Consider the following 24,932-nt stretch of genomic DNA (forward strand, 5'->3'; position numbering starts at 1 on the left):
GTGGGAGGCCAATCACGAGTGAAGATTTATGGGAAAGATGGGCACGGAAGGAAAAGCAGAGTCTACAATGGCGGGAGGGTAGGAGAGAAGTTGGGCTGGAACTCACAAATGACGCCACAAATTCTTCGTAGATATGGCAGAGCTATGGCGGCCTAGGCCGGCCCCACCCCACCCCCTTGTGAGTGCGCAGGCGCAAAGGCCTGATGGCCGAGGGGCGGGGTCAGTGCCCACGGTAGCCGAATAGGGATAGCTGGTGTGCAAGAAGGGAGAGGAAGATGCTAGGGGATGGCTGATGGGACGATTAACAGAAAACAGAACAACACTGTGCTGGGATTAAGGTTTTCTGAGAACTTGTAAAGTCTTCACTTTTGAAAAAAGATATCTTTGAGACAAGATTATAAATCATTGCCTATTTGCCCTTGCCTGGTGGAGAAGTTTTCTCAGGACTTAAAAGGGCGGTAACTCAAAGAGCCATGGCACTGTTCATACAAATCATTCCCCCCCCCCAAAAAAAAAGTACTTGGCTATTAGATCTCAAAACTTGTTCCTCCTATCTGAAACTTTGTACCCTTTGACCAACACCTCCCCATTCCCTCCCTCTTCCTCCACCTCCCAGCCAATGGTTAACAGTAGCGTTAATTTAGTCAATAATGTATTATATATTTCGAAACTAGGAGAGTAAATTTGAAATGTCTCACCACAAAGGTGACAGGAAAGGTGATGGAGGGTAATGAGCGTGATTTAATCATTCCACATTAGATAAATATATGTAATCATCACGTTGCACCTCATAAACGTATACAATTATGATGTGGCAATTAAAAATAATTTTATATTTTTAAGTGACTTTTAGATTATAAGTTTAAAATGCAAGCCATTCACAGGCATGTAGGTAAGTTTTGAGGAGACAGTTTGCAGTGGTTTGGCTTTGTAGAAGAGACGGGCATGGAAGGATGTCTAAAACAGTGCAAAGGGCAGAAGCTAGGGAGCCACAGACACCGCCTTCGCAGAGCACCGGCTTCGCAGAGTTGGGCTATGCTGACGCCTTGGCCCACCCGGGGCGCAGGCGCAAAAGGCCCCTGGGCGCGAGGAGGCGGGGCTGGCTCACACGTGGCGTGTCAGGGCGAGGAGCGGAGGTGGGGGCGGGGCAGGTCTCGCGAGGCCGCGCCCAGGCTCGCGCTGACGTCGTGCACGCGGTTGTAGCTGCCAGGCGGCGGGAGAAGCCGCGCCAGCGCCAAGGGACGTGCGTCTGCGCTCGCTTGGTCATGGAGGCGCTGCCGCTGCTACAAGTTGCGACGATTCCGGCCCCTGGTCGGAATCGAAAGCTCTTGCTGCTGCCGCTGCTGCTGTTCCTGCTGCAGGCTGGGGCTCTGTGGGGCTTGGAGGCCGAGGAGAGGCCCCGGACCCGCGAAGAGGAATGCCACTTCTACGCGGGTGGACACGTGTACCCGGGGGAAGCATCCCGGTTATCCGTTGCAGACCATTCCCTGCACCTAAGCAAAGCCAAGAGTAGGTGGTGCCCCGCCAAGGGTGGGGGTGAGGGGCGGAGAGAACCCAGAAACACGTGTACACTGTGTACACCCAGAGGCCTGGGCTTGGGCGGCTCCCCTTGGGCTGCCTCTGGGACCTGGGCTGGCCTAGTTCTCTCCAATAGGTGGGGGTTGGGGGGGGTGGGGATAAAAGGGGATTCTAGCTGTGACGAAAGGGATGGTTTCCACTAATCAGATATTGAAAGAGGTAGTGGTTACACCAAAAGCCACAGATGAAGGGAAGAGAATGACCCTAGTCTTGGGCTTGCAGGCATCGAGGATGTTGTGCAAACTGAAACACTTCCTGAAACATCACAAAGTGCCTGCAGCGTGTCCCATCTCTTTTCCAGTTCTTTTTCAAGTAAGAATACATTGATAGGTTGAATAATGATTCACTGAAAGTTTGATTAAACAGAAAATTCGCTAAACAAAATGCTTGGGGTCAAACATTTCATTTTTCTTCCCTCCCTTTTTCTTTTTTGATTGCATCTTATAAAGATGATTTTTATGTAAAGCCACTTTTCCCAAAACCTGTATGGTTAGGGTATTCTCTGTGTTTCTCAGAAGTGAAGAACTGTAACACTGTAGTGTACTTTGGAGGGAAACGGGGAAGAAAGGAGGTTGGAAATAATGCATTTGGATTGATGATAAACCTCGTGGCAAATTTATGTGCTGCCAAGTTGGTTTTTGATTATTTGCATTTCTGTCCAGTGTCCAAAGCTAATAGCCACTTTTAGGAATGACACATCAAACTAAGTAGGTACTGAGAAAGTTGTGGCCTGCTGCATCTGGATATTAAAGTTAGCCAAAAGGAAGTGACGAATGGCTGTCGATAAAGGCTGTGCCTTGCTTGCTTTGCAGTAAATTGTTTTCCTACAGACCATTTGACATTCTGTAGGTGTGTATTTGGCTTTTGTGGCTCAGTTACAGCATGTTCCTTGCCAGTATTCCATTTTTTAAAAAGTAATGCTTCACAATTACGAATTCCCCTAGTTAAAGGGAATGCTCTTAGGACTTAGGATGGGGTGGGAATAATAAAGAAGAAAAACGGTTTTGCCTCCTAAAACATTTACTGTTCTTTCCTACTGAAAGTTAGCCCCTTTGGGATTTTTTGTTTTTTAGAAAACTAATCTTGCACTTTTTAAATTAGTATTTACAAGTCCAGTTGGTTTTACTTGGCTGGGAAGACATTTAGAAATAGCCAGTTAAGTGTTTATTGACATTACATATATTTCCCACAGGAAACACATACATTACAAAGCTGCTTATGGAAGCAGAAAAATACTAGTAATAACAGCTTTTCCTTTACTAGCAGAACTTTTCAAATTTTTGTTATTTGCTACATTTCTGTGTCACATGTTGGTATATCTAGAATTAAGGATACAAGAACTTTTATTCATAAAATGTAGTATTATGGAGCCATTAAGGCTATAGTTTCAAATAATTTTTAGGTGTGTGAAAAACTGTTCATTGTTTCCTTTAAGGAGAAAAAAAGTGCAACTTGTTCCAAATTTGTGTTTTAAAAAGACTGGTAAGAGAGACATCAAATATTAACTAGTTCCCAGAAAAATGGATGGCTAAAAAAATATATAATATATTTATATTGAATGTGATATACAAAATATATAATAAACATTAAATATATAACATGTTATATAATATATATAATATTTAGTATATTTAATACATAATATTATATAGTTAATAAACTATATGTAACATATCTAATATATGTTCAATATTTTAAATGTGTTGAATATAATATATGTTATATTTAATATAATAGATATAAAAACAGTTAAAATTGATGATGTTAAAAAGAGAGGGGATTTAAATATTCTTTTTTATACTTCTCTGCATTTACCAGAGTCTTTATGTTAATTACATAATTTATATTCAGGACAATTTTTGGTTTTTAATAGATACAAGGAGTTGCTTTGGGAATTCAACTTACAGATCTTAGCAAAGTAACTATAGTTCTTAAATTAAGAACCCAAGCTTGCCAAAATCGATTGTTAGATTTTGTTTTCCCAATATGCTAAAATCATTAATGAGTATCATTTGTAACATCATTACAATGATTATAACCTCTCACTTGAGTAGCATCTTAAGTAATGTATATAAAGCAATACTGGCCTGCTATCTGTTTGTCCCTCTTGGCCTTTGCCTAATCAGATAAGGATTATTATAAGAGGTAGGGTGCTGCCTCAAGATAAGTAATCACATGTTATGTATTAACTTCACAAAGAAATTCATATATTCAGTTTTTTTCTATTTTCAGAGTGACCGTAAATGCTGGCTGGCTGTTATACAAAAGTACAAGCCTTACTTTCTAGAAACCTTAGTTAAGCTTGAAAGCAAGTATAACCTCAATGTATATAATGGTTCTGAAAGTATAAGTGCTGACTGTGTTAACAGAGTATGAAGGTACAATATAATCAAAGTGTATTGACTAGAATTATAGTATACCCTTACAAGAAAGCAGCATGAACTGTTCAGTTTTCGTCAGGTAACTTGTAACCTTTTCAAGTGAGTCTCTTCTTCCAATGCTCTCTAGGAGAATTATCCTATGCTCTGGGATTTTACACTTCTGGCCAGAAGTATTTGCAAATTTCCACCTCCTTGAGTGTAGCCTTATCTACAGCACGTCCTCCATGTGTATATGAGAAACTAGACAAATTAGTACATCAGGAAGACTGTCATTAGAGAAAGGAAAATCTAAGAATTTGAAATGTAGGAAACTGATAGCTTGTAGGAGCTATAGTGAAGTATCCAGTAAGAATTTAGTGCAGGGGTGGAATGTAAGTTGCCCATGAGTATGAATAGGGGAAAAAAAGTCAGCTAGGTGCAGTGGCACATGCCTATGATCCTTACACTTTAGGAAACAGAGGTAGGAAGATTGCTTAAGACCAGCCTAAGCAACATAGCAAGACATCCCCTCCCTCCCAATCTCTACCAAAAAGAAAAATAGAGAAAAATTAGCCAGGCGTGGTGGTGGTCTCCTGCAGTCCTAGCTATTTGAAATGCTGAGGGAAGAGGATCCCTTGAGTCTAGAAGTAGAAGGTTGCAGTAAGGAAGCTATGACACCACAGCACTCAAGCCTGGGAAACAGAGTGAGATCCTGTCTCAAAATGTATTTTAGGGCTGGGCATGGTGGCTCACGCCTGTGATCCTACCTAGCACTCTGGGAGGCCAAGGTGAGTGGATTATCTGAGCTCACAGGTTTGACAGCAGCCTGAGTCAGAGCGAGACCCCCATCTCTAAAAATAGCCGGGCATTGTGGTGGGCACCTGTAGTCCCAGCTACTTGGGAGGCTGAGGCAAGAGAATCACTTGGGCCCAAGAGTTTGAGGTGGCTGTGAGCTGTGACGCCACAGCACTCTACCAAGGGGGACAAGTGACACTCTGTCTCAAAAAAAAAAAGTATTTTCACTTAACACTAATAGCAATTAAGCATTTCCTTCTATTATGAATGTCAGCAACAAACTACTTAAGGAATACTTACTTCCACCAGAATCCCAGATATTTTCATACTACATTATGGTTATTGCATGTATCAGAGATATCATTTACACTCATTGCTATGTTAGGTAGTTGTTAGACCTTGCGGTTTTAAAGTGTTTAAAAAAAAAGCATATGTATTTTCACCAATCTGTTTTTAATACTTTGACAATTTAAGTGTTTCCTTTGTAATTTTGTGTATTTTACTTTATGCATTTAATAACACTAAGAAGTTTGTAAACTTTACCAGACTGCCAAAAAGGTCTAAATGTTGAGAAGTCCTAATTTTTAGTGATTTTTCTAAAGATGTCCTTCTGCCATCCCACCAACCATCTCATTGTTACAGATCGTGTCTTTTTCTTTCTTAGTTTCTAAGCCAGCACCTTATTGGGAAGGAACAGCTGTGATAAACGGAGAATTTAAGGAGCTCAAGTTAACTGATTATCGTGGGAAATACTTGGTTTTTTTCTTCTACCCACTTGATTTGTAAGTAATACACATAAATAGCTAATAAAACCCAATCTTTCTCAATCATTCAAGAACATCAAATAATTAGAAATTATTTTATTCTTCCCTTAGTTTTTAAAAGGGCAACATCTACCATATATTTCAGTCATAACACATTGACCTCAATACATTATACTTACATCTACATGACTGATCATAGTGGAATAATTAGAAGAAAGCTACAATATGTTCATTAAGCTATACCTACTAAGGCAAGCAAATGGACTGATGATATTTTAGAAAGCCATAATTCTGTTTAATATATCTGTTAACTAGAAAATTAATAAGCCCTTCACTCTGGTGATACCATTTAACTATGATTTTGCCATTTTTATTCTTTGCTGCATCTATTGCTTTCCTTGGACTTGGAACATTTTCCTGAAAATATTATATACTGCTTGAGGAATAATGCCTATTAATATGTTGTGGGTTTTTTTCCTTACTTTAACTCTGCAACAGTGAATATTTTTGTAGATGGTCAGAAAGTTGACAAAGTATTCTTACTGTTTTACTACATCAAAGATTTATTTTGCAGAACACTTATATTCAGTGTTTTTCTTTTCTTTTTTTTTTTTTTTTTAAAGACAGAGTCTCAACTTTGTGGCCCTCGGTAGAGTGCTGTGGCATCACAGCTCACAGCAACCTCCAGCTCTTGGGCTTAGCCGATTCTCTTGCCTCAGCCTCCTGAATAGCTGAGACTACAGGCACCCGCCACAACGCCTGGCTAGTTTTTGTAGCGGTTTGGCTGCACAGCCAGTGCCTCACACACTGAGCCACAAGTGCTGCCCTTTCAGTGTTTTTCAAATCCCCTGAAAGTGAATAGAGACCAAAAAGGGAGTTATCTCAACTTTTATCCTTTTTCTATTTAAAGTTATTTTTTTGTTCCAAAAACTAGGTAGAAGATAATTCTATCTTTGCCACTGTGCCTTTTTCTATTAGGACTAATCTAGAACTATGGAGATAAAATTGAAACTTGCAGGGAAGATATACTTAAGCTCATTTCTCCAAGTTGGATCTAGGCCAGGGGTTGGTAAACCTTTTCTGTAAAGCGCCAGGTAGTAAATATTTAAGTCTTGTGACCGTCTCTATGCAGCTACTCAACTTTATCATTGTAACACAAAAGCAGCTTTAGACAACCATAAATCAAATGTATATTGCTCTTTTCTATTGAAACTATCTACAAAAAAAAATAGGCTGGATTTGGCCTAGCAACCAGTTTGCCAGTCTCTGCTGTAAGCCAAATAGGAAGAATTCTCAAAAATTAGTACCTTGAGACTAAAAGAAGTTAGAATCTACATAATGCATAGTCTTTTAAATTAGTAATAACTTATTTCTTTCTAATCAACTTGTACTATGGCTTGATTAATATGTATAACTTAATTTCTGATAGAAACCAGAAGTAGAAATCTTAGTATTCATAAAAAGTATAAGCTTTCCAAATTCATGTTGTTACTAAACCAGAAAGCTAACGTGTTAAATGTATATAATAAACACTAACCCTGAATTTTGAAATTGGTCTAACATAGCAGAAAAATATACTCTATATTTCTCTAGCATTATTTAAAACTCCATAATGAATAAGACATACCTAATTGAAATGTGGGATTAGCAATGGTCTCTGGAACAAGGAACTCCTTCCTATTGTTTTCATGTAGTGCTGGTAGAACTGTCTACTTGCACATCGCAGTGCTGTTCTCGAACAACTGAAACATTTTAAAATCCTGTATTGGGCTCTGGTGAGAACTTGTCTGCTAAGTCTATGTTTTTCAAACATTTTTGACCATGGATTACAGTAGGAAGCATATTTTTCATTGCCACCTAATAATACACATCCACACATATATAGAGAACAATTCAGTCTGTATGCGCCAGCATGGCCATGCTTCTTACTGAAAAACTTCTGTACCAGGTAGTAAATAACCACTTCCCCACCTCTGTCCCAAGTTACCCCTCCTACCTGGACCCTTTCAGAAACTTCCAGAGCTACAGCCAACTTTTAAGTTGTTAAATATTTTGAATATCACTGTTGAACACAAACATAACGCATTTGTATATTACATATGTTTCATAACCTTATCCTTAACTATGTAGGATATAGTCTCACATTTTCTATTTTTTTTAAATGTTAGTTAGAACTTACTAAATAGGTTTAAGGAGTCCCTACCAAAGTTTGAAAATACTGCCCTAGGTAATATTCTCTAAACATACCCTTCTAACAACATGAGGATGTTAAGGTGTAAAATCCCTAGCTGCCCAGGACTGGGAGACAAGGTGGGAAAGGACCTTTTCAAAAAGCAGGGCTTTGAGGCGGGGGAGACTGGAGAACACTGTCTCATCTTCAAAATACAGATAGATATATCTAGCTCATAGGGTTACTATAGGAATGTAAAAAAAAAATTAGTAAAATGGTGTAAAATTTGTAAAGCATTAAATAAATATAAAGTATAATTAAGTAAAAGCTAAAAAAAAAATAGTAGAGGGAGTATTGCCATATGGGAAAAGGAAATATTGGTTGACTACTTATCTGTTGAGTTATAAGAAGAAAGATTATTGAGATATAATTGGGAACTCTGTAATAAATGTTTATTAAATATTTGATCAAATGACGGTCTTTTAGACTACTCCATCTTGAGAAGTTTCATATATAAAACTGTTCTTAATTTGCATTTTTATTTACTAAAGGTGTTTGTAAAACTGAAATCACTTGAAAGTTCAGGTATATGCTTGAGAATAACGGATTTTTTTAACTTTCAGCACCTTTGTGTGTCCAACTGAAATCATCGCTTTTGGTGACAGAATTGAAGAATTCAGATCTATAAATACTGAAGTGGTAGCATGCTCTGTTGATTCACAGTTTACACATTTGGCCTGGTCAGTATCTTATACTGAAAATTTGTAAGAAAAAGGAATGGGTTTACTCTTAAATCATGGGCAGATAATTCTTAACATGATAGGTATATACTCATTTCTCAGACAATTCTAGATTTATCTGAGTAATAAAAAGATATGCTAATTCAATCATGCTGTGGTAAAAATACTTAAAAGATTTTATAAGACATTTCAAAATTGGGGGAAGAGTTAAATGCAATAGATATGATTTCTACAGCAAAAGCCACTGAATTATATGATAACTTTAGTATGATTAATTGGGTAACCTTAATTTGTAGAAAAAAAACTTTAAAATATACCATTTCTCTGCTACATGGTTGTCTAGTATGGTAAATCAAACTCATATTTTGTAATTTTCAAGATTTATAAAGATTAATTTAAAAGTTACAAATTTAATAAGTTTTTCCTCCATTTCCAGTCAAATATATGGTATATATTTATGTATATATAACAAATTTTAATTGGTTAGAGAGCTGCAATTTAATTACATCCCTTAAGAAATGAATTCCCTTAAATATTTTTTTTTTTTTTTTTTGGCCGGGGCTGGGTTTGAACCCGCCACTGCCGGCATATGGGACCGGCGCCCTACTCCTTGAGCCACAGGCGCCGCCCTCCCTTAAATATTTTAAAATGCAATTATATATAATCTGATTTCCTTAAGTATCTCTATTTCCAGATAGACCCCAAATATACGATTCTAATATGCCAAATTCTCTTAAACATTATAAACAACTTAATATACAAATATTAAAAATGTGTTGTCTATGATTCATATTTAGTGTTTAAAGGACATGAATATATTAAGTAGGGGGAAACAAGAAAATAGCTTTTGTTAAAGAACGTATGTATTGTGTTTGTGTATGCACGCATGCATATACAGAAAAAGAGTTAAGTTTTAATATAGGTTGTTTACTTAGCTGAGAGTTAAGCGTTCTGTTGTTACAGGATTAATACTCCTCGAAGACAAGGAGGACTTGGGCCAATGAGGATTCCACTTCTTTCAGACTTGACCCATCAGATCGCAAAGGACTATGGTGTATATCTGGAGGACTCAGGCCACACTCTTCGGTACCTTTCAGTGGTTTTACATTATGACAAATCCAAGTATATGCATAATCCTCCTTGAAATGAATGCTGTTTATGAGTTAGAAGATACAAGTTTTGACCAGGAAATATTATTTTATTCTATTTTCAAAAATGTTTTAGATATTGCTTATAATATTAATAATAAACTATTAAACTTAAACTATATTAGTTTATAATAGCCCTATTTAAATTGTGTTAGTGTCATTGACTGTTAGAACTGGAAGATTATTTAGAGGTCTTTCATTAACCCTGTCATTTTACAGATTAAAGATAGATTCTAGAGTTCCATAAACTTAGCCAAATTTATATAATTAGTTAATTGCAGAGCCCAGGTTTGAATCTAGGTCCCCCAACTCCTTGCCCATTTCTTTTTCCTTTTTCCAAAAGACAGTCTCACTACGTAGCCCTCGGTAGAGTGCTGCGGTGTCACAGCTCACAGCAACCTCAAACTCTTGGGCTTAAGCGATTCTCTTGCCTCAGCCTCCCAAGTAGGTGGGACTACAGGCGCCTGCCACAACACCCGGCTATTTTTTTTGTTGCAGTTGTCATTGTTACTTAGCTGGCCTGGGCTGGGTTTAAACCCACCAGCCTCAGTGCCTATGGCCGGCACCATAACCACTGTGCTACAGGCACAGAGCCTAGTAATGGTTTGTTTTTTGTTTGTTTTTCTAAATATAAATATCATACTAAAGTATTTAGCAAACTTGTATCTTTAGAATAGAAAATTTTCAGGAAATATTTTACCCAGAAGTTCTCGCTAAGTTACTTGAGCCAACAAATGTTAGATTTGAAAAGGGAGCAATTTTAGCTTAAAACAGTTGTAATTTTGTGATAATTGTATATTGTTGATTTGCTTTGTATCATTTCTTGGCCTTTTGGCCAAGACCAAGTGTAATTTGCTTTGCAATGCCAATAGTTACTCTTAATTGTTTTTGTTTTGTTTTGTTTTGTTTTTGTTTTTGTAGAGACAGTCTCATTTATCGCCCTCAGTAGAGTGCCGTGGCATCACACAGCTCACACCAACCTCCAACTCCTAGGCTTAGGTGATTCTCTTGCCTCAGCCTCCCAAGTAGCTGGGACTACAGGTGCCCGCCACAACACCTGGCTATACTCTGAATTGTTTTACATGAAAATATAAGTATTTTATAATCCTGTATTTTTTTGCAACAGCTTTATTTAAATGTAATCCACATACCACATAGTTCACCCACTTAAAGCAGGGGTGTCCAACTTTTGACCTGCAGGCCTCATGCTGATTTTGTAAGGACTTTTTTTTAACCTGTGGTGTTGGATATCAGGAAACATAAATTATACACAGACCTTTTTATTGTTTCTGCTAATCAGCTTTTGTTAGCGTTTGAATCTTTAACTTGTGGCTCAAGACAACTCTTATTCTTCCAATATGTGGCAGAGGAAAAAAAGATTGGACACCCCTGACTTAAAAAATACAATTTAGGTCAGCGCCTGTGGTTTAGTGGGTAGGGCACTGGCCCCATATAGCAAGGGTGGCAGAATTGAACCCAGCCCCAGCCAAACTGCAACAAAAAAGAGCCGGGTGTTGTGGTAGGTGGCTGTAGTCCCAGCTGCTCTGGAAGCTGAGGTAAGAGAATCACCTAAGCCCAGGATTTGGAGGTTGCTGTGAGCTGTGACACCACGGCACCCTACCAAGGGCGACAAAGTAAAACTCTGTCTCAAAAAAAAAAAAGAATACAATTTAATGGTTTTTAATATATATTAAATATATTCACCATTTTAATATATAATATATTTAATATCTTCACCATCACCATGATTTTAGAACATTTTCGTTACTTAATAAACTCCATACCCCTTAGCAGTCATTCTCTATTTTCCCTAACCAACCCTCCCCGGTCCTAGACAGCTACTAATGTACTTTTTATCTCTGTACTTGCCTATTCTGGACGTTAAGTTTATTTTTATATTTTAGAGGTAAGAGAGCAGGGGAAGAGGTGAGAAAGGGAGAGCAGGGAGTGCGAAAGGGGAAGATGGGTGGGGGAGAGAGAGAAAAGGAGTCAGAGAGTCACACATATATTTTAAAGGAATGCCATCTGGCTTATAGAAGTTATTGAATATTATATTTCCATTGTGGTTTCTACCTTTAATCAATGTAAAATGATTCTTTGTTCCAAATCAATAAAGTCTCTTACTAAATTAATCACCAAAGACTAAATATACTGCTAAGCAAACTCAGGCAATTTTAAAATTTGGAATTATTTTAACACTAACCAAGTAAAACTATCTGATATCAGCTATTTTATTTTATTTGAGCTAATAGTTTCCTTTTAATTATTTTTTTGTTTTGAGAGTAGCTCATGCAGTTTTTAAGTCAGATTATCTTAAGTAACCATAAATATGGCAGTGCCTTTCTTAGCCAAAAACAAATTTTTAAAGCTATATAGTTTAACAGTGACAGGCAGATGCCACCTTTGTACTGCCCAGGTGGGTCACCCCTCCCCTTTCAATAAACCTGATCTGAACATCTCTGTGGCCTCATCTTTAAGTGCCATCGTTTAAACGTTTCAACAATTCCAAATTTATATACCGGATGGGGGAAGGCGTGTATATGTGTGTGTATACCAATAGAATAGATAGCTAGTATGTTGTTAGTTCTGTATAGCATCCTTCTGTGTGGATGGTACAATAATTCACACTGATTCTTGTCTTAAATGAGAAGAAATGTCCTCACTTCTGCCATTCTTGTGTTTTGCAGAGGTCTCTTCATTATTGATGACAAAGGAATCCTAAGACAGATTACTCTGAATGACCTTCCTGTGGGTAGATCAGTGGATGAGACACTGCGTTTGGTTCAGGCATTTCAATATACTGACAAACATGGAGAAGGTACCCTTCTCTTCTAACCTTTTAATTTTTTAGTTTGAGAGAGAACAGCATAATTAGTTGGTTTCTCTTCCTAAAGTAATTTGTAAAGGCCAGGCGTGGTGGCTCACACCTATAATCCTAGCACTCTGGTATGCCAAGGCAGGTGGATTGCTTGAGCTCAGGAGTTCATGACCAGCCTGAGCATGAGAGAGATCCCATCTCTACTAAAATAGAAAAAAAAAACTATCCGGGCATGGTGGCACATGCCTATAGTCCCAGCTACTCGGGAGGCTGAGGCAGGAGGATCACTTGAGCCCAAGAATTTGAGGTTGCTATGAACTATGATGCCATGGCACTCTACCCATGGCAACAGAGACTGTGTCTCAATAGATAGATAGTAATTTGTATTTTTAAATTACTTTTTCTTTTTTTGAGACAGAGTCTCAAGCTGTCACCCTGGGTAGAGTGCCATGGTGTCATAGCTCACAGCAGCCTTCAACATCCAACTCCAGCTCAAGCGATCCTCTTGCCTCAGTTTTTCTATTTTTTCTGTTTTTGTTTTCCTTTTTTTTTTTTAGTAGAGATGGGGTCTCACTTTTGCTTAGGTGGGTCTCGAATTTGTGAACTCAAGCAATCTCCACCCACCTCGGCCTCCCAGAGTGCTAGGATTACAGGCATGAGCCACCACATCCGGCCTAAGTTACCTTTTAAATTATTAAAAGTTTCCAATTTTTTTTATTATTTACAAATTATTAGCAGATTTTTTTTAGCAGACTAAATCATAAAGTGCTTTTAAAAAAATATCACTAATATCTTCTGCTTACTGAATAAGATGCAAAAAGTATTCATTATTCTGCATAGTCCTTTTGTGTAAGCTCAAAGAGAAAAGTGTCTGCTACTGCAATTTTTCAATTTATATTTCTGTAAACTTAATGTACCTATCTGGCAATATTTAGTAATTTAGGTTTTATTTACTTGTTTACATTATTTCATTTAGCTTTTTAAATTTTTTTTGAGACAGAGTCTCATTATGTCGCCATCAGTTGAGTGCTATGGCATCACAGCTCACAGCAACCTCAAACTCTTGGGCTTAAGCAATTCTCTTGCCTCAGCCTCTCAGTAATCTATCATTTCAAGACCAGCCTGAGCAAGAGAGAGATCCCATCTCTACTAAAAACCTGGCTATTTTTGCTACAACAGAGCACTTTATATATTCCTTTTAAAAATGTGACTCAGGGCGGCACTTGTGGCTCAAGGAGTAGGGCGCCAGCCCCATATGCCGAGGGTGGTGGGTTCAAACCGAGCCCCGGCCAACAAATAAAATAAAAATGTGACTCAGTACCTGAGTCAGGATGTATTCTAAAATCTTGACAGTAAACCACAGTTATCAGTACAAAATACTACAAGAGAGGTAGCGAACAAACTTACTGGAAGTGAATATAAATTCAGAGGAATTTTTACCACACCCAGGACTTTCAGTTCACCAGATTCCCAAACTTTCCAACTTTATTAGAAGGACATTCAATTTGATTTCTTATATTGTAAATGTAACTAAACATAATTGGTAAAAATGAAAATAGATGAGATGCCTGCTGGTAAGTGAAATCAGGTGCTCACTGGTGTGGAAATATTCTTACTAATGTATTCTATTAATTTTAGTCTAACATGGAAACAGAAAAAGTCAAGAGTTGCTAAAGAGAACTGAACTTTGTTTTAACTGTCTTTTGCCCATTTTTGTTCCTCTTAGTCTGCCCTGCTGGCTGGAAACCTGGTAGTGAAACAGTAAGTCATATTGATTTTTCTGTTAAAGGGATGGCTAGAGCCAAAAAAAATTTTTAAAAAAAGCCAAGCTTAGGATAATCTCTTCTTGTAATAGACCTGCCTTAATTTTGTAAATGAACTAAACATTGCTAAGGCAAAATCATGCAGTACAGACATTGTTTTGACTGTAGGAAGAGTAGCTGAAACTGGAAAAGGCAGAATAAGGGGCTTAATGTTGTGAATCTTAATGCCAAGTGTTCAGAGAAATAATATAATTCCAAACAATAAGAAAGGCAGAGTGGAGACGGTAGCATAACTGAGACATCTTAGAAGTCATGAATGGAATTTCTTCCTTTATTGTGAGCAAAGAAAACAGTCACAACCAAAACCTTTCTTATGTAGTAAAAAGCTTTTGAGAAAATCTGGCTTAATTGACACTGAAGCTAATGATTCTCTCACTGTTATGAGGAAAGAAAAGATTGAAACATTCTTTCATTTAGGGAGGCTATATAATTTAAAGACAATCCTTGAAGTAGTCTCTGGCCAAAATATAATTTAGAAATTTCCTTGAAGCTTTTTTGAATGACATGTTTATATTCTAAAAATAAGAGCTGTAGCTCAAACTGTAGCTAAGAAATTGAAAAATACTAGAGCACTGGAGGAAGAAATCATTGTCTTAATTAAGGTAAAAAAGTATAGACTCCTAAGAATTTTTTTCCTTACGGAAAAAAATATATCATTAACAATAGACAATCAGAGGTAGACAGTTCCTCTCTAGCCTCAGGTGTACCCCTTTCTGTTACTTAAACATGCTAAGCTGGTTCCTGCCTTACGGCCTTTGCCCTTCGTGTTCATTCTGCATTGCCCTCTGCATTACTGAACCCTTCTCTTCATTCACATTTCAGCTCAAATGCCATCTTAGAAATTTTACCTTACTACTTTACAAGTGTTCAGAGAAACACCTAGGAACTATCGATCAACCACTTTTGTTTAGTTTTGGTTTTTTAGAGATAGTGTCTTGCTCGGTCTCCCAGGCTGGAGTGCAGTACCCCAATCATAACTCTCTGTAACCTCAAACTCCAGGGCTCAGCTCAAACAGTCCTCCCTCCTCAGCCTCCCTGGGAGCTGGAACCACAAACACAGGCCACCATGCCCAGTTCATTTTTTTGTTTTTCTGTAGAGATGGAGGTCTCACTGTGTTGTGCAGGCTGGTCTTAAACTTCTGGCCTGAAGCAGTCCTCCCACCTTGGCTTTCTAAAATACAGTGATTATAGATGTGAGCCACCATAGCCCTGGAAGATTTTTTTTAAATCTAACAGATTTCTAAGGCTGTGATGCACTTGGAGGGAGCACAAGAGTATTTTTATACAGTAATTAGTTATTGACAGTAATGCTTGATTTTGTATTTGAGGATTTTGTTGATTTTTAACTTTTCCAGCTTGAGATTAAAGTTGCATTATATATATATATATATATATTTTTTTTTTTTTTCTAGTTTTTAGCCGGGGCTGGGTTTGAACCTGCCACCTCCGGCATATGGAGCTGATGCCCTACTCCTTTGAACCACAGGCACTGCCCTATTTATATATTTTTCTTGAGACAGAGTCTCACTATGTCACCCTCAGTAGAGGGCTGTGGCATCACAGCTCACAGCAACCTCAAACTCCTGGGCTTAAGCAGTTCTCTTGCCTTAGCCTCCCAAGTAGCTGGGACTACAGGCGCCCACCACAGTACCAACTACTTTTTTTTGTTGTAGTTGTCATTGTTGTTTAGCAGGCCCAGGCTGGGTTCAAACCCGCTAGCACCAGTATATGTGGCCAGCGCCTAATCACTGAGCTACAGGCACTGAGCCTAAAGTTGCATTTTAGATTTAGTGAATACACTGCCCCCTTTTCAGGTTATTGTGACATTATCATTTTATCAGCAAATAATTTTAAAAATATATTAACATCTGTAGCCATGCTCTCGATGTGTTTGATTTAATTAGATCAAACCTGAAGATGCCATGAAAGCCTGGTGGCCAAGAGAAGAGCTGTAAGTAAATTTTGGGGTGCTTGAGTACAGATGTTAATTTATGAACAAATTATTTATCTTTTGGAATAGCTAAAATTGGTAGGAAAAAATCCAGTTTTTCCTAAATATGTATAATTTGATATACAAAAATAATCTTTATCTTCTTTACTCAACACATAGGCAACTAATGTCAGACTACTAATGATGTACTTTGGCTTTTAAAGTGATTAATTTGCTGTTTTGTTTTAACAGATAATCCCAGATCCAGCTGGAAAACTGAAGTATTTCGATAAACTGAATTGAAATACTTGTTCAAGTCATGATGCTTGAAACTTCTCAATAAAGCTCACGGTTTAGTACCACATTATCTTTTAGCAGTGATTTCTTGGAGAATATAAAAATCCATGTCACGGGCCAAAATTATTTAGTGTTCAGGTTAGACTGAAGCCAAAAGACAAGCAGTTAAAATTCTCTCTTTCTGAAGGAAGAAATGTCAAATTGAGTCTAACTGAGCAATAGCAATAATGACATTTATGGAGGACATACCCTGTACCAAGCATTGTGTTTTGCAAGTTAGGTGCATTATTTGATGTAATCCTCATATCAACTCTGAGTTCTTTATTTTTACAGATGAGAAACTGAAGCTCACATGAATTGCTTACCCGAAGTCACACAGCTAGCTAGCTAGCAAAGGCAAAAATCAGGCTTTGTACCCAGACAGGCCGGTTCTACTTTCTGATTTCATAACACTCCACTATGGCTAACCTCTCTGTACCTTTGAAAATAGCAGTAAACAACAGGTTGTGAGCACAGTTACCTTCTACAGTATCTGATAGGGATAGCTGACCCCATAACTCACTGCTCTGTAATAATACAAAGCCCTTTGATCCCCTCTTCTCTAAATTTACATTTTCGATGTGTACCACATTTTATGAGTAACAAGTTTTATGTTTATATTTAGTGTAACAAAAATTGAATCCCTAAATATTATATATAGCTAACTCTTAACAAATGACCATATATAAAACTGAACTCCAGTGCTACTTCATCACCCCATTTGCTACCCCAATATAGCAATTTATTGTAATTATCGATATGCCATGTATTTAAGGGACTAGGTTAAGGGACCAGGATTATTTACCTCATCTTCTCTTCCGTGCTAATCACCTCTCAGTACTCACATGAAGCCCCTCTCTCCAGGTAAGACCACCATAGAAATGATGAGGGCCTAAGAGTTCTGTCACAAATGACAAATGATTAGTGACTGACATTTATAGATGAACATGGGGACCTAGCTGCCACTTCTAACATTTTTCTGTGGCAAAGTATGTTCTAAATGCTAACTTAAGTCAAAATTTAGAAACCAACCCATAAGTAAAGTTGAAGACTAATACTTTGCTGTTCAAACAGATTTGTGATGATCTTTTCAGTATGTCCAATATAATTGGAATCTTATAAGCAGATTTCCAATCTGAAAAGTACATACTTTTTACTCTGGACTAAGCCTATGTCTTCTTCATTAATAGTTCCTTTCTTTGGTTTACATCAGTGACCAAATAATGATAAATTTCTGCCCTCAAGAAGTTTAGTGGCTCAGCACCTGTAGCTCAAGCAGCTAAGGTACCAGCCACGTACACCGGAGCTGGAGGATTCGAATCCAGCCCGGGCCTGCCAAACAACAATGACAACTACAACCAAAAAATAGCTGGATGTGGCAGATGCCTGTAGTCCCAGCTACTTGGGAGGCTGAGGCAAGAGAATCGCTTAAGCCCAGGAGTTGGAGGCTGCTGTGAGCTGTGATGCCACAGCACTCTACCCAGGGCAACAGCTTGAGGCTCTCTCTAAAAAAAAAAAAAGTTTAGTATTTGATTACTGAAGCAGGTACTGATTATGTAGTCATTTCTTGGTACTTAAGAAAGTGAAAATACACCGTAGCTCACCACTCTTCATATTAAGTGGGTGATATATAAATGGCCTTTGAAGAAAATAGCACTGAAAGCGTCTTGTTCTCAGTGCCTTGTATGAACTTTCAAAGAGCTGACTTCTGAAAGTCCATTAAGTCCAAAATTACATCCTAAAGATCATCTGTAGCCATTTACAGAAGACTGGGAAAAGTATTCAAAAAGAATAGTCCCCTGCCCTACTGGAGAGGGCAGGCCCTGGGCTGACCAGGATGCAGCTACTGGACGCTCATTCCCAAAACATGCTGACCTACCATAATAGCAGGGTTTCTCAACTGAGCAGGGAGGATTTTGCCCCAAGGGACATGGCAACATTTGGAGATGTTTTTTACTGTCAAAGATGTGAAAATGCTACTGGCATCTAGTAGGTAGATGCCAGAGATACTATTAAACACCCTACAATGCATAGGACGGTCCCATAAGAAGTATCTGGCCCAAGATGTCAATTGTGACAAGGTTGGAAAACCCTGCCCCAGGGCCAATAGATTAAGGAAAGGAGGTGACCAGTATCACTGAGTAGCTGCCTGTGCAGTAGGTCAAAACCATACCATGACAGTGGGAGCTCATCTAAAATAATAGGTCAAGAGGTGATCTGAAGTTTCTATGAAACACATCAGGTTCATAATTGCTAAGTCATGGAAGAAGCCCAAGTGCCCTTCGATCCACAAATGGATTAATAAGTTGTGGTATATGTACACCATGGAATATTATGCAGCCTTAAAGAAAGATGGAGACTTCACCTCTTTAATGTTTACATGGATGGAGTAAAGTATGGAAGAAAAAGTATCCAATGTACTCAGCCCTACTATGAAACTAATTTATAGCTTTCATATGAAAGCTATAACCCAATTATAATCTAAGAATATGGGGAAAGGGAGGGGGGAAGATGGGCAGAGGGAGGGTAATTGGTGGGACCACACCTACGGTGTATCTTACAAGGGTACATGTGAAACTTACTAAATATAGAATATAAATGTCTTAACACAATAACTAAGAAAATGCCAGAAAGGCTATGTTAACCAGTGTGATGAAATATGTCAAATGGTATATAAAACCAGTGTATGGTGCCCCATGATTGCATTAATGTACATAGCTATGATTTAATAATAAATAAATTTTAAAAATAAAAATAAAACACATCAGGCAATGTCTTTCTAGTGCATCTATAATTCCTTGCTTCTTACAATTCCTGGTCTTCTGTTGAATATTTCCCAAGTAAGCCTTTCCAGTGGTCATGGTAGACTGCTTTGAGGGATTTATATGTCCCCAGAATCTCACACAAGGTATTACTGCCTACACCCCTATCATCTGTTCACTATCCAAGGGTACAACCCTACATCCTCAACTTCTCATATGTCAAGAGACAGATTGTATATTTTGTTCTCAAACACATTAACCACTATGTTTTGTTTTGTTTTTTTGAGACAGAGTCTTACTTTGTCGCCCTGGGTAGAGTGCCATGGTGTCATAGCTAACAGCAATCTCAAACTCTTGGGCTTAAGCGATTCTCTTGCCTCAGCCTGTAACTGGGACTACAGGTGCCCACCACAACACCCGGCTATTTTTTGGTTGTAGTTGTCATTATTGTTTGGCAGGCCCCAGCTGGATTCAAACCCACCAGCCCTGGTGTATGTGGCTGGAGCCCTAGCCACTAAGCTACGGGTGCCAAGCCTGACACTTTTTTAATTATATTTTTGTATCCTATCCCCCTTCATCTCATACATGGAATACATCTTTGTATTTTTTGTTACCTATGAATCTTGTGACATTACGTCTTTGAAATACCTTTGAATACAAGGTTATTAATATATAAAATTTGAGGGCTGTCTAGGAAGTATCTAGCCCTATAATATGAAAAATAGAAACATACATAGCTGAATAAGACAATCCTCATGTTTCAGGTAAATTGCTCCATAAAGGGCTAAGTGTTGGGGGTGGGGGGATACATATACACATATTTATATATGTTATATATATATGCATTGTATATATTTTACATATATACAAGTATCTATACATAAAATATATATACAAATACAATGTATGTACTTGTGTGTCCATATATTTTCATACATATATGGGTTGTAAAACAAAATGTTTTTCCTCTTTTCTCACATACCACAACAATCAACACAGAAGACTTCTCTGACCGAACATGTGGGGTATTTCCCTACCAACAACCAAGCAATCTATCTAGCAGTAGACACCAACTGGGCATCTTCTGACCCAATTTCATGCTGGAATTGAAATCTATCTCCCTGGAGATAGCATCAGATCCCACAGGTTGGGGGCTCAGTCTCACAAAACCACCCCCACTTCAGTCACAAGTCTGGACCCCCAGAACTTCCAAACTGATTAGCCTCAAGTTGAGGTTCCCACAACCCCCCTCTTTAGGCTTGACTAATTTACTAGAGTGGCTCACTAATCTCAGGGGAAAATGTTTATACCAGTTTATAGTAAAAGATATTTTAAAACAAACAAATAGCCAAATGAAGAGATAAATAGGGTGAGGTCTGGAAGGGTCCTGAGCACAGGAGCTTTGGTTCCCATGGAGTTGAGGCACACCACACTCCTCCTGGCTTGTGGATAAGTTTTTACTTATCTTCCTACCAGCCTCCATGGGTTCAGGAACTCTCCAAACCCAGTTCTCTTGGGCCTTTTAAGGAGACTACATTAGACAGGCTTGACTGAAGCATGGAAAACCATGTAGAAATGTGATTGAACCAAAAAGGTAAGATTGGATACTAATAGACTGAGCAGAAAAACCCAACAAGACCTGTCTATTGCTTCTACTTGGCCTCTGTTCCACATTCCTTCCTCCTGGGTATGAGGACCCCTTCTGAAATTGGGGTCTTAGGACCTATAATCAGACAAAGCAAAGCAGAGAATTTCTTTAAGGCCAGTTACAAAACAGAAAAGTGGGGGAAGATTAGTGTTTTTAGTTTCTATGGGCTGCCTTGTAGGAAAAAAAGGACCAGGTGAAAGTAAGGTAGAAGGTTAGAGAGGGAGCATCTGCTTTCTGAGGCTGCTTCTGAAGACTAAAACATTAATCCAAGACTGTCTTTCACCTTTACCACTGCTTCAGAAACCAAGGACAAATACTAATATTGTAACAAAAAGTACGCTTACTTTTCTAATCACTTGTGAAATAACAAGGGCTATGGGAGTTATGAGCCAGGAACCAGGGATGAAAACCAATATATATATTATATCACACATATCTACACAGAGGGACTTCTATACCCATTACATTTTTTACCTAGCTTTTTTTGTTTGTTTTGTTTTGTTTTTGGCCGGGGCTGGGTTTGAACCCACCACTCCAGCATATGGGGCCAGCGCCCTACTCCTTTGAGCCACAGGCGCCGCCCTTTACCTAGCTTTTAAAAAGGAAAGAAAATGTTTATCATAGTTATTATATATTTAGTTTTAGACAGTAACTTCTATCAATCCCATTGCTAATACAACATGTAATTTTGACATAATAATGTACATTCGTGTAAAATGCTTAAAATGTATTTTAAAAGAAGCACATTCCTGAGACTTAAGCTTATCATTGTTTTTTTTTTTTTTTTTGGCAACAGAGTCTCACTCTGGCACATTGGGTAGGATGCTATAGTGTCATAGCTCATAGCAACCTCAAGCTCTTGGGCTCAAGTGATCATCTTGCCTCAGTTTTTCTAGTAGAGATAGGGTCTCGTTCTTGCTCACACTTGTCTCCAACTCATGAGCTCAGGCAATCTCCCCATCTCGGCCTCCAGAGTGCTAGGATTACAGGCTTGAGCCACGGCACCTGGCTGTAAGCTTATAATTTTTTAAATTAACAAATTTAAAATCCCAAACACCCAAATTTACCTAAATCATTCATTTGTTCATACAAAATGTATTACCTAATAAAGAAATGGGACTTAATTAAACTGAAAAGCTTCTGTACAGCTAAGGAGACAACAACCAAAGCAAATAGACAACCTACACAATGGGGAAGGATATTTACATATTTTGAATCAGACAAAGCCTGATAACTGATATATAGAGAACTCAAATTAATCCACATGAAAAAAGCCAACAATCCCATATATCAATGGGCAAGAGACATGAATAGAACCTTCTCTAAAGAAGACAGACAAATGGCTAGCAAACATGAAAACATGCTCAGTGTCCCTAATTATTTGAGAAATTCAAATCAAAACCACCCTGAGATACCTTCTAACCCCAGTGAGAATGGCCCACATCACAAAATCTCAAAACTGCAGATGCTGGCGTGGATGTGGAGAGAAGGGAACACTTTTATACTGCTGGTGGAACTGCAAACTAGTACAACCTTTTTGGAAGCAAGTATGGAGAACCCTCAAAGCACTCAAGCTAGACCTCCCACTTGATCTTGCAATCCCATTACTGGGCATCTACCCAGAAAGAAAAAAATCCTTTTATCATAAGGACACTTGTACTAGACTGTTTATTGCAGCTCAATTTACAATCGCCAAAATGTGGAAACAGCCTAAATGCCCACCAACCCAGGAATGGATTAACAAGCTGTGGTATATGTATACCATGGAATACTATTCAGCCATTAAAAAAGAATGGAGAAGCATGAATCCTATGTATGCAATTTTGATATGAAGACAATTAATGACCTAGTACATGGTGGGGGGTGAGGGAAGGGGAGAGAAGAAAGAGAGAGAAGGAGGGAGGGGGTGGGGGAAAGGAAGAGCAGAGAGAGGGAAGGAAGGAGGGGGTGCGGTCTCAGTGTGTGACACACCTCTTGGGGACAAGACACGATTGTAAGAGGGACTTTACCTAACAAATGCAATCAGTATAACCTGGTATCTTGTACCCTCAATGAATCCCCAACAATAAAAAAAATGTATTACCTAAGCATATGCAAGATTTTTTGCTAGGCAATAGGGACAAAAAGATATGTAATCCCTTCCCTCAAGAAGCCCCCAGTCTCGCCAGGCACAGTGGCTCAGGCCTGTAATCCTAGCACTCTGGGAAGCCAAGGCAGGTGGATTGCCTTGGCTCACGGATTCAAGACCAGCCTGAGCATGAGCAAGATCCCATCTCTAAAAATAGCCAGGTGTTATGGCAGGAGCCTGGAGTCCCAGCTACTCAGGAGGCTGAGGCAAGAGAATTGCTTGAGCCCAAGAGTTTGACGTTGCCATGAGCTCTTATGCCAAGGCAGTCTACAGAGGGCAACAAAGCAAGACTCTGTCTCAAAAGAAAAAAAAAGCCCCCAGTAAGCCCCCAGTCTCTGAAATGGGTTTAGCATGTTCAAAAAGAGGAATTGCAGTATAGCAATCCAGTGGAGTAAATGCTAAAAAGCCAACACATGGAGAGGCTCCAAGGCAGCAACAAACAACTGCAAGGAAAGACAGAGATGATGGAAGGTTTCACAGGGAAGAGGAGGTATACACCAATTTCCTATTTCTACATGAAGTCCACATCACCTGCAAGTAGTCGTTACAGAAAAAATACTTGTGACCCAACCTCAACAAGTCAAAGCACTGACTATTTGTGCAAAAGATTTAATAAAATAAATAAATAAATAATAAACAGAAATGGCACATACTTTACAGTTGACTGGCTAGTTGGGGGTGTAATGTGTGGCCAAAACTAGACACAAGTTGAGAATTGATAGTCTTGATTTTGTTAACTTCAAGCTCTGGCCATCTGTACAGTTCAGTCAGGACATCAAAAACCAGGTTTGAGAGAAATGCTGGGGGAAGGGAGGGGAGGGGAGAGGTTTGATAGAGGGAGGGTAAATGGTGGGACCACACCTATGGAGCATATTGCAAGGGTACAAGTCAAATCTATCAAGTATAGAACATAAATGCCTTAACACAATAATCAAGTAAATGAGGCAAAAGCTATACTAATTAGTTTGATGTAAGCACTCCAAATTGTATTAAAAAATCAACATATTGTACCCCACATATGCATAAATGTATTTATGATCTATGTGTATATGACTTAATAAAAAAAAAAAAACAGGTTTGTCAATTTTCTTAAAGTACACTGCACTGTAACCCAAAGGCCATGAGATTGCATTTAGCACATTAAATCTAATGACTTGCCAATGTAACCCAAGTTTATCAGTTACTTGCCAATGTAACCCAAAGGCCATGAGATTGCATTCAGCACTTAAATCTAATGACTCCTGAGGCCCCCTTTTAGGCTGAACACTAACTCTCAAACATTTTTTAAAAATCTAATTTATAAAGAAAACATTGAAAATTCAGAACAATTCAAAACTAAGTACAACTCAAGAAGTATCTTAATTGTACTGAGTGTACGCCTTCCATCCATGCCAGAAGTTCAAACTTTTTGACCAGGATGCAATTAGAAGTACATTTTACACTGTGATCTAGTACACACATTTACGTGTCACACACTTACCATTACTACACATGATACAGTCTGGTTTTTTGTAATGTTCACAACCCATTAAATTTTATGACCCATTAATTTCAAATCTGTAGTTTAAAAAATATAATTCTATACATAATTTTATAAATATATATTAAACTTATAAAATCAGGATACAACAATGCCTTGTCATGTATAATTTTCACTTTACTGTCATTATGGTTTTGTTCATTTATTTTAGCCATACCATTCCATCTATTAAAGGGGTACAATTTCTGTAACACAAAACCAAAAATATGTCTACCTTCTTTAATTACTATAATGCTTTCTCTGTGGGGTATTAATTCTTCTAGGCCTTTGATTTATTATTAGGTAGTTTTCAGAAGGGCCTATTGTATTCTAAAGCTCCAGTTATTTAACATACACATTTTTTTTTTTGAGACAGAGTCTCACTATGTTGCCCTCAGTAGAGTGCCATGGCT

The 24,932-nt window shown here is 38.3% G+C and overlaps 1 protein-coding gene across 3 annotated transcripts; it reads left to right on the forward strand.

Moving 5' to 3' along the window:
• The first annotated feature begins 1,152 nt into the window (after positions 1-1,152).
• PRDX4 (peroxiredoxin 4) lies at positions 1,153-16,481 on the forward strand. Of its 3 annotated transcripts, XM_053579547.1 has the most exons (9): positions 1,177-1,509; positions 1,801-1,890; positions 5,398-5,515; positions 8,291-8,407; positions 9,371-9,493; positions 12,243-12,373; positions 14,100-14,134; positions 16,101-16,147; positions 16,379-16,481. In XM_053579547.1, exons 1-9 carry the CDS (start codon positions 1,266-1,268, stop codon positions 16,380-16,382), a joined length of 909 nt encoding a protein of 302 aa, XP_053435522.1. In that variant the 5' UTR covers positions 1,177-1,265; the 3' UTR covers positions 16,383-16,481. The 3 variants fall into 3 exon arrangements, with proteins under 3 accessions (XP_053435523.1, XP_053435522.1, XP_053435521.1); XM_053579546.1 differs by lacking the exon at positions 16,101-16,147; XM_053579548.1 differs by lacking the exons at positions 1,801-1,890; positions 16,101-16,147 and having other exon boundaries at positions 1,153-1,509.
• The last annotated feature ends 8,451 nt before the right edge of the window (positions 16,482-24,932 follow it).

The sequence above is a fragment of the Nycticebus coucang genome, chromosome X (genome assembly GCF_027406575.1).
Source record: "Nycticebus coucang isolate mNycCou1 chromosome X, mNycCou1.pri, whole genome shotgun sequence".
Taxonomy (NCBI): Eukaryota; Metazoa; Chordata; class Mammalia; order Primates; family Lorisidae; genus Nycticebus; species Nycticebus coucang.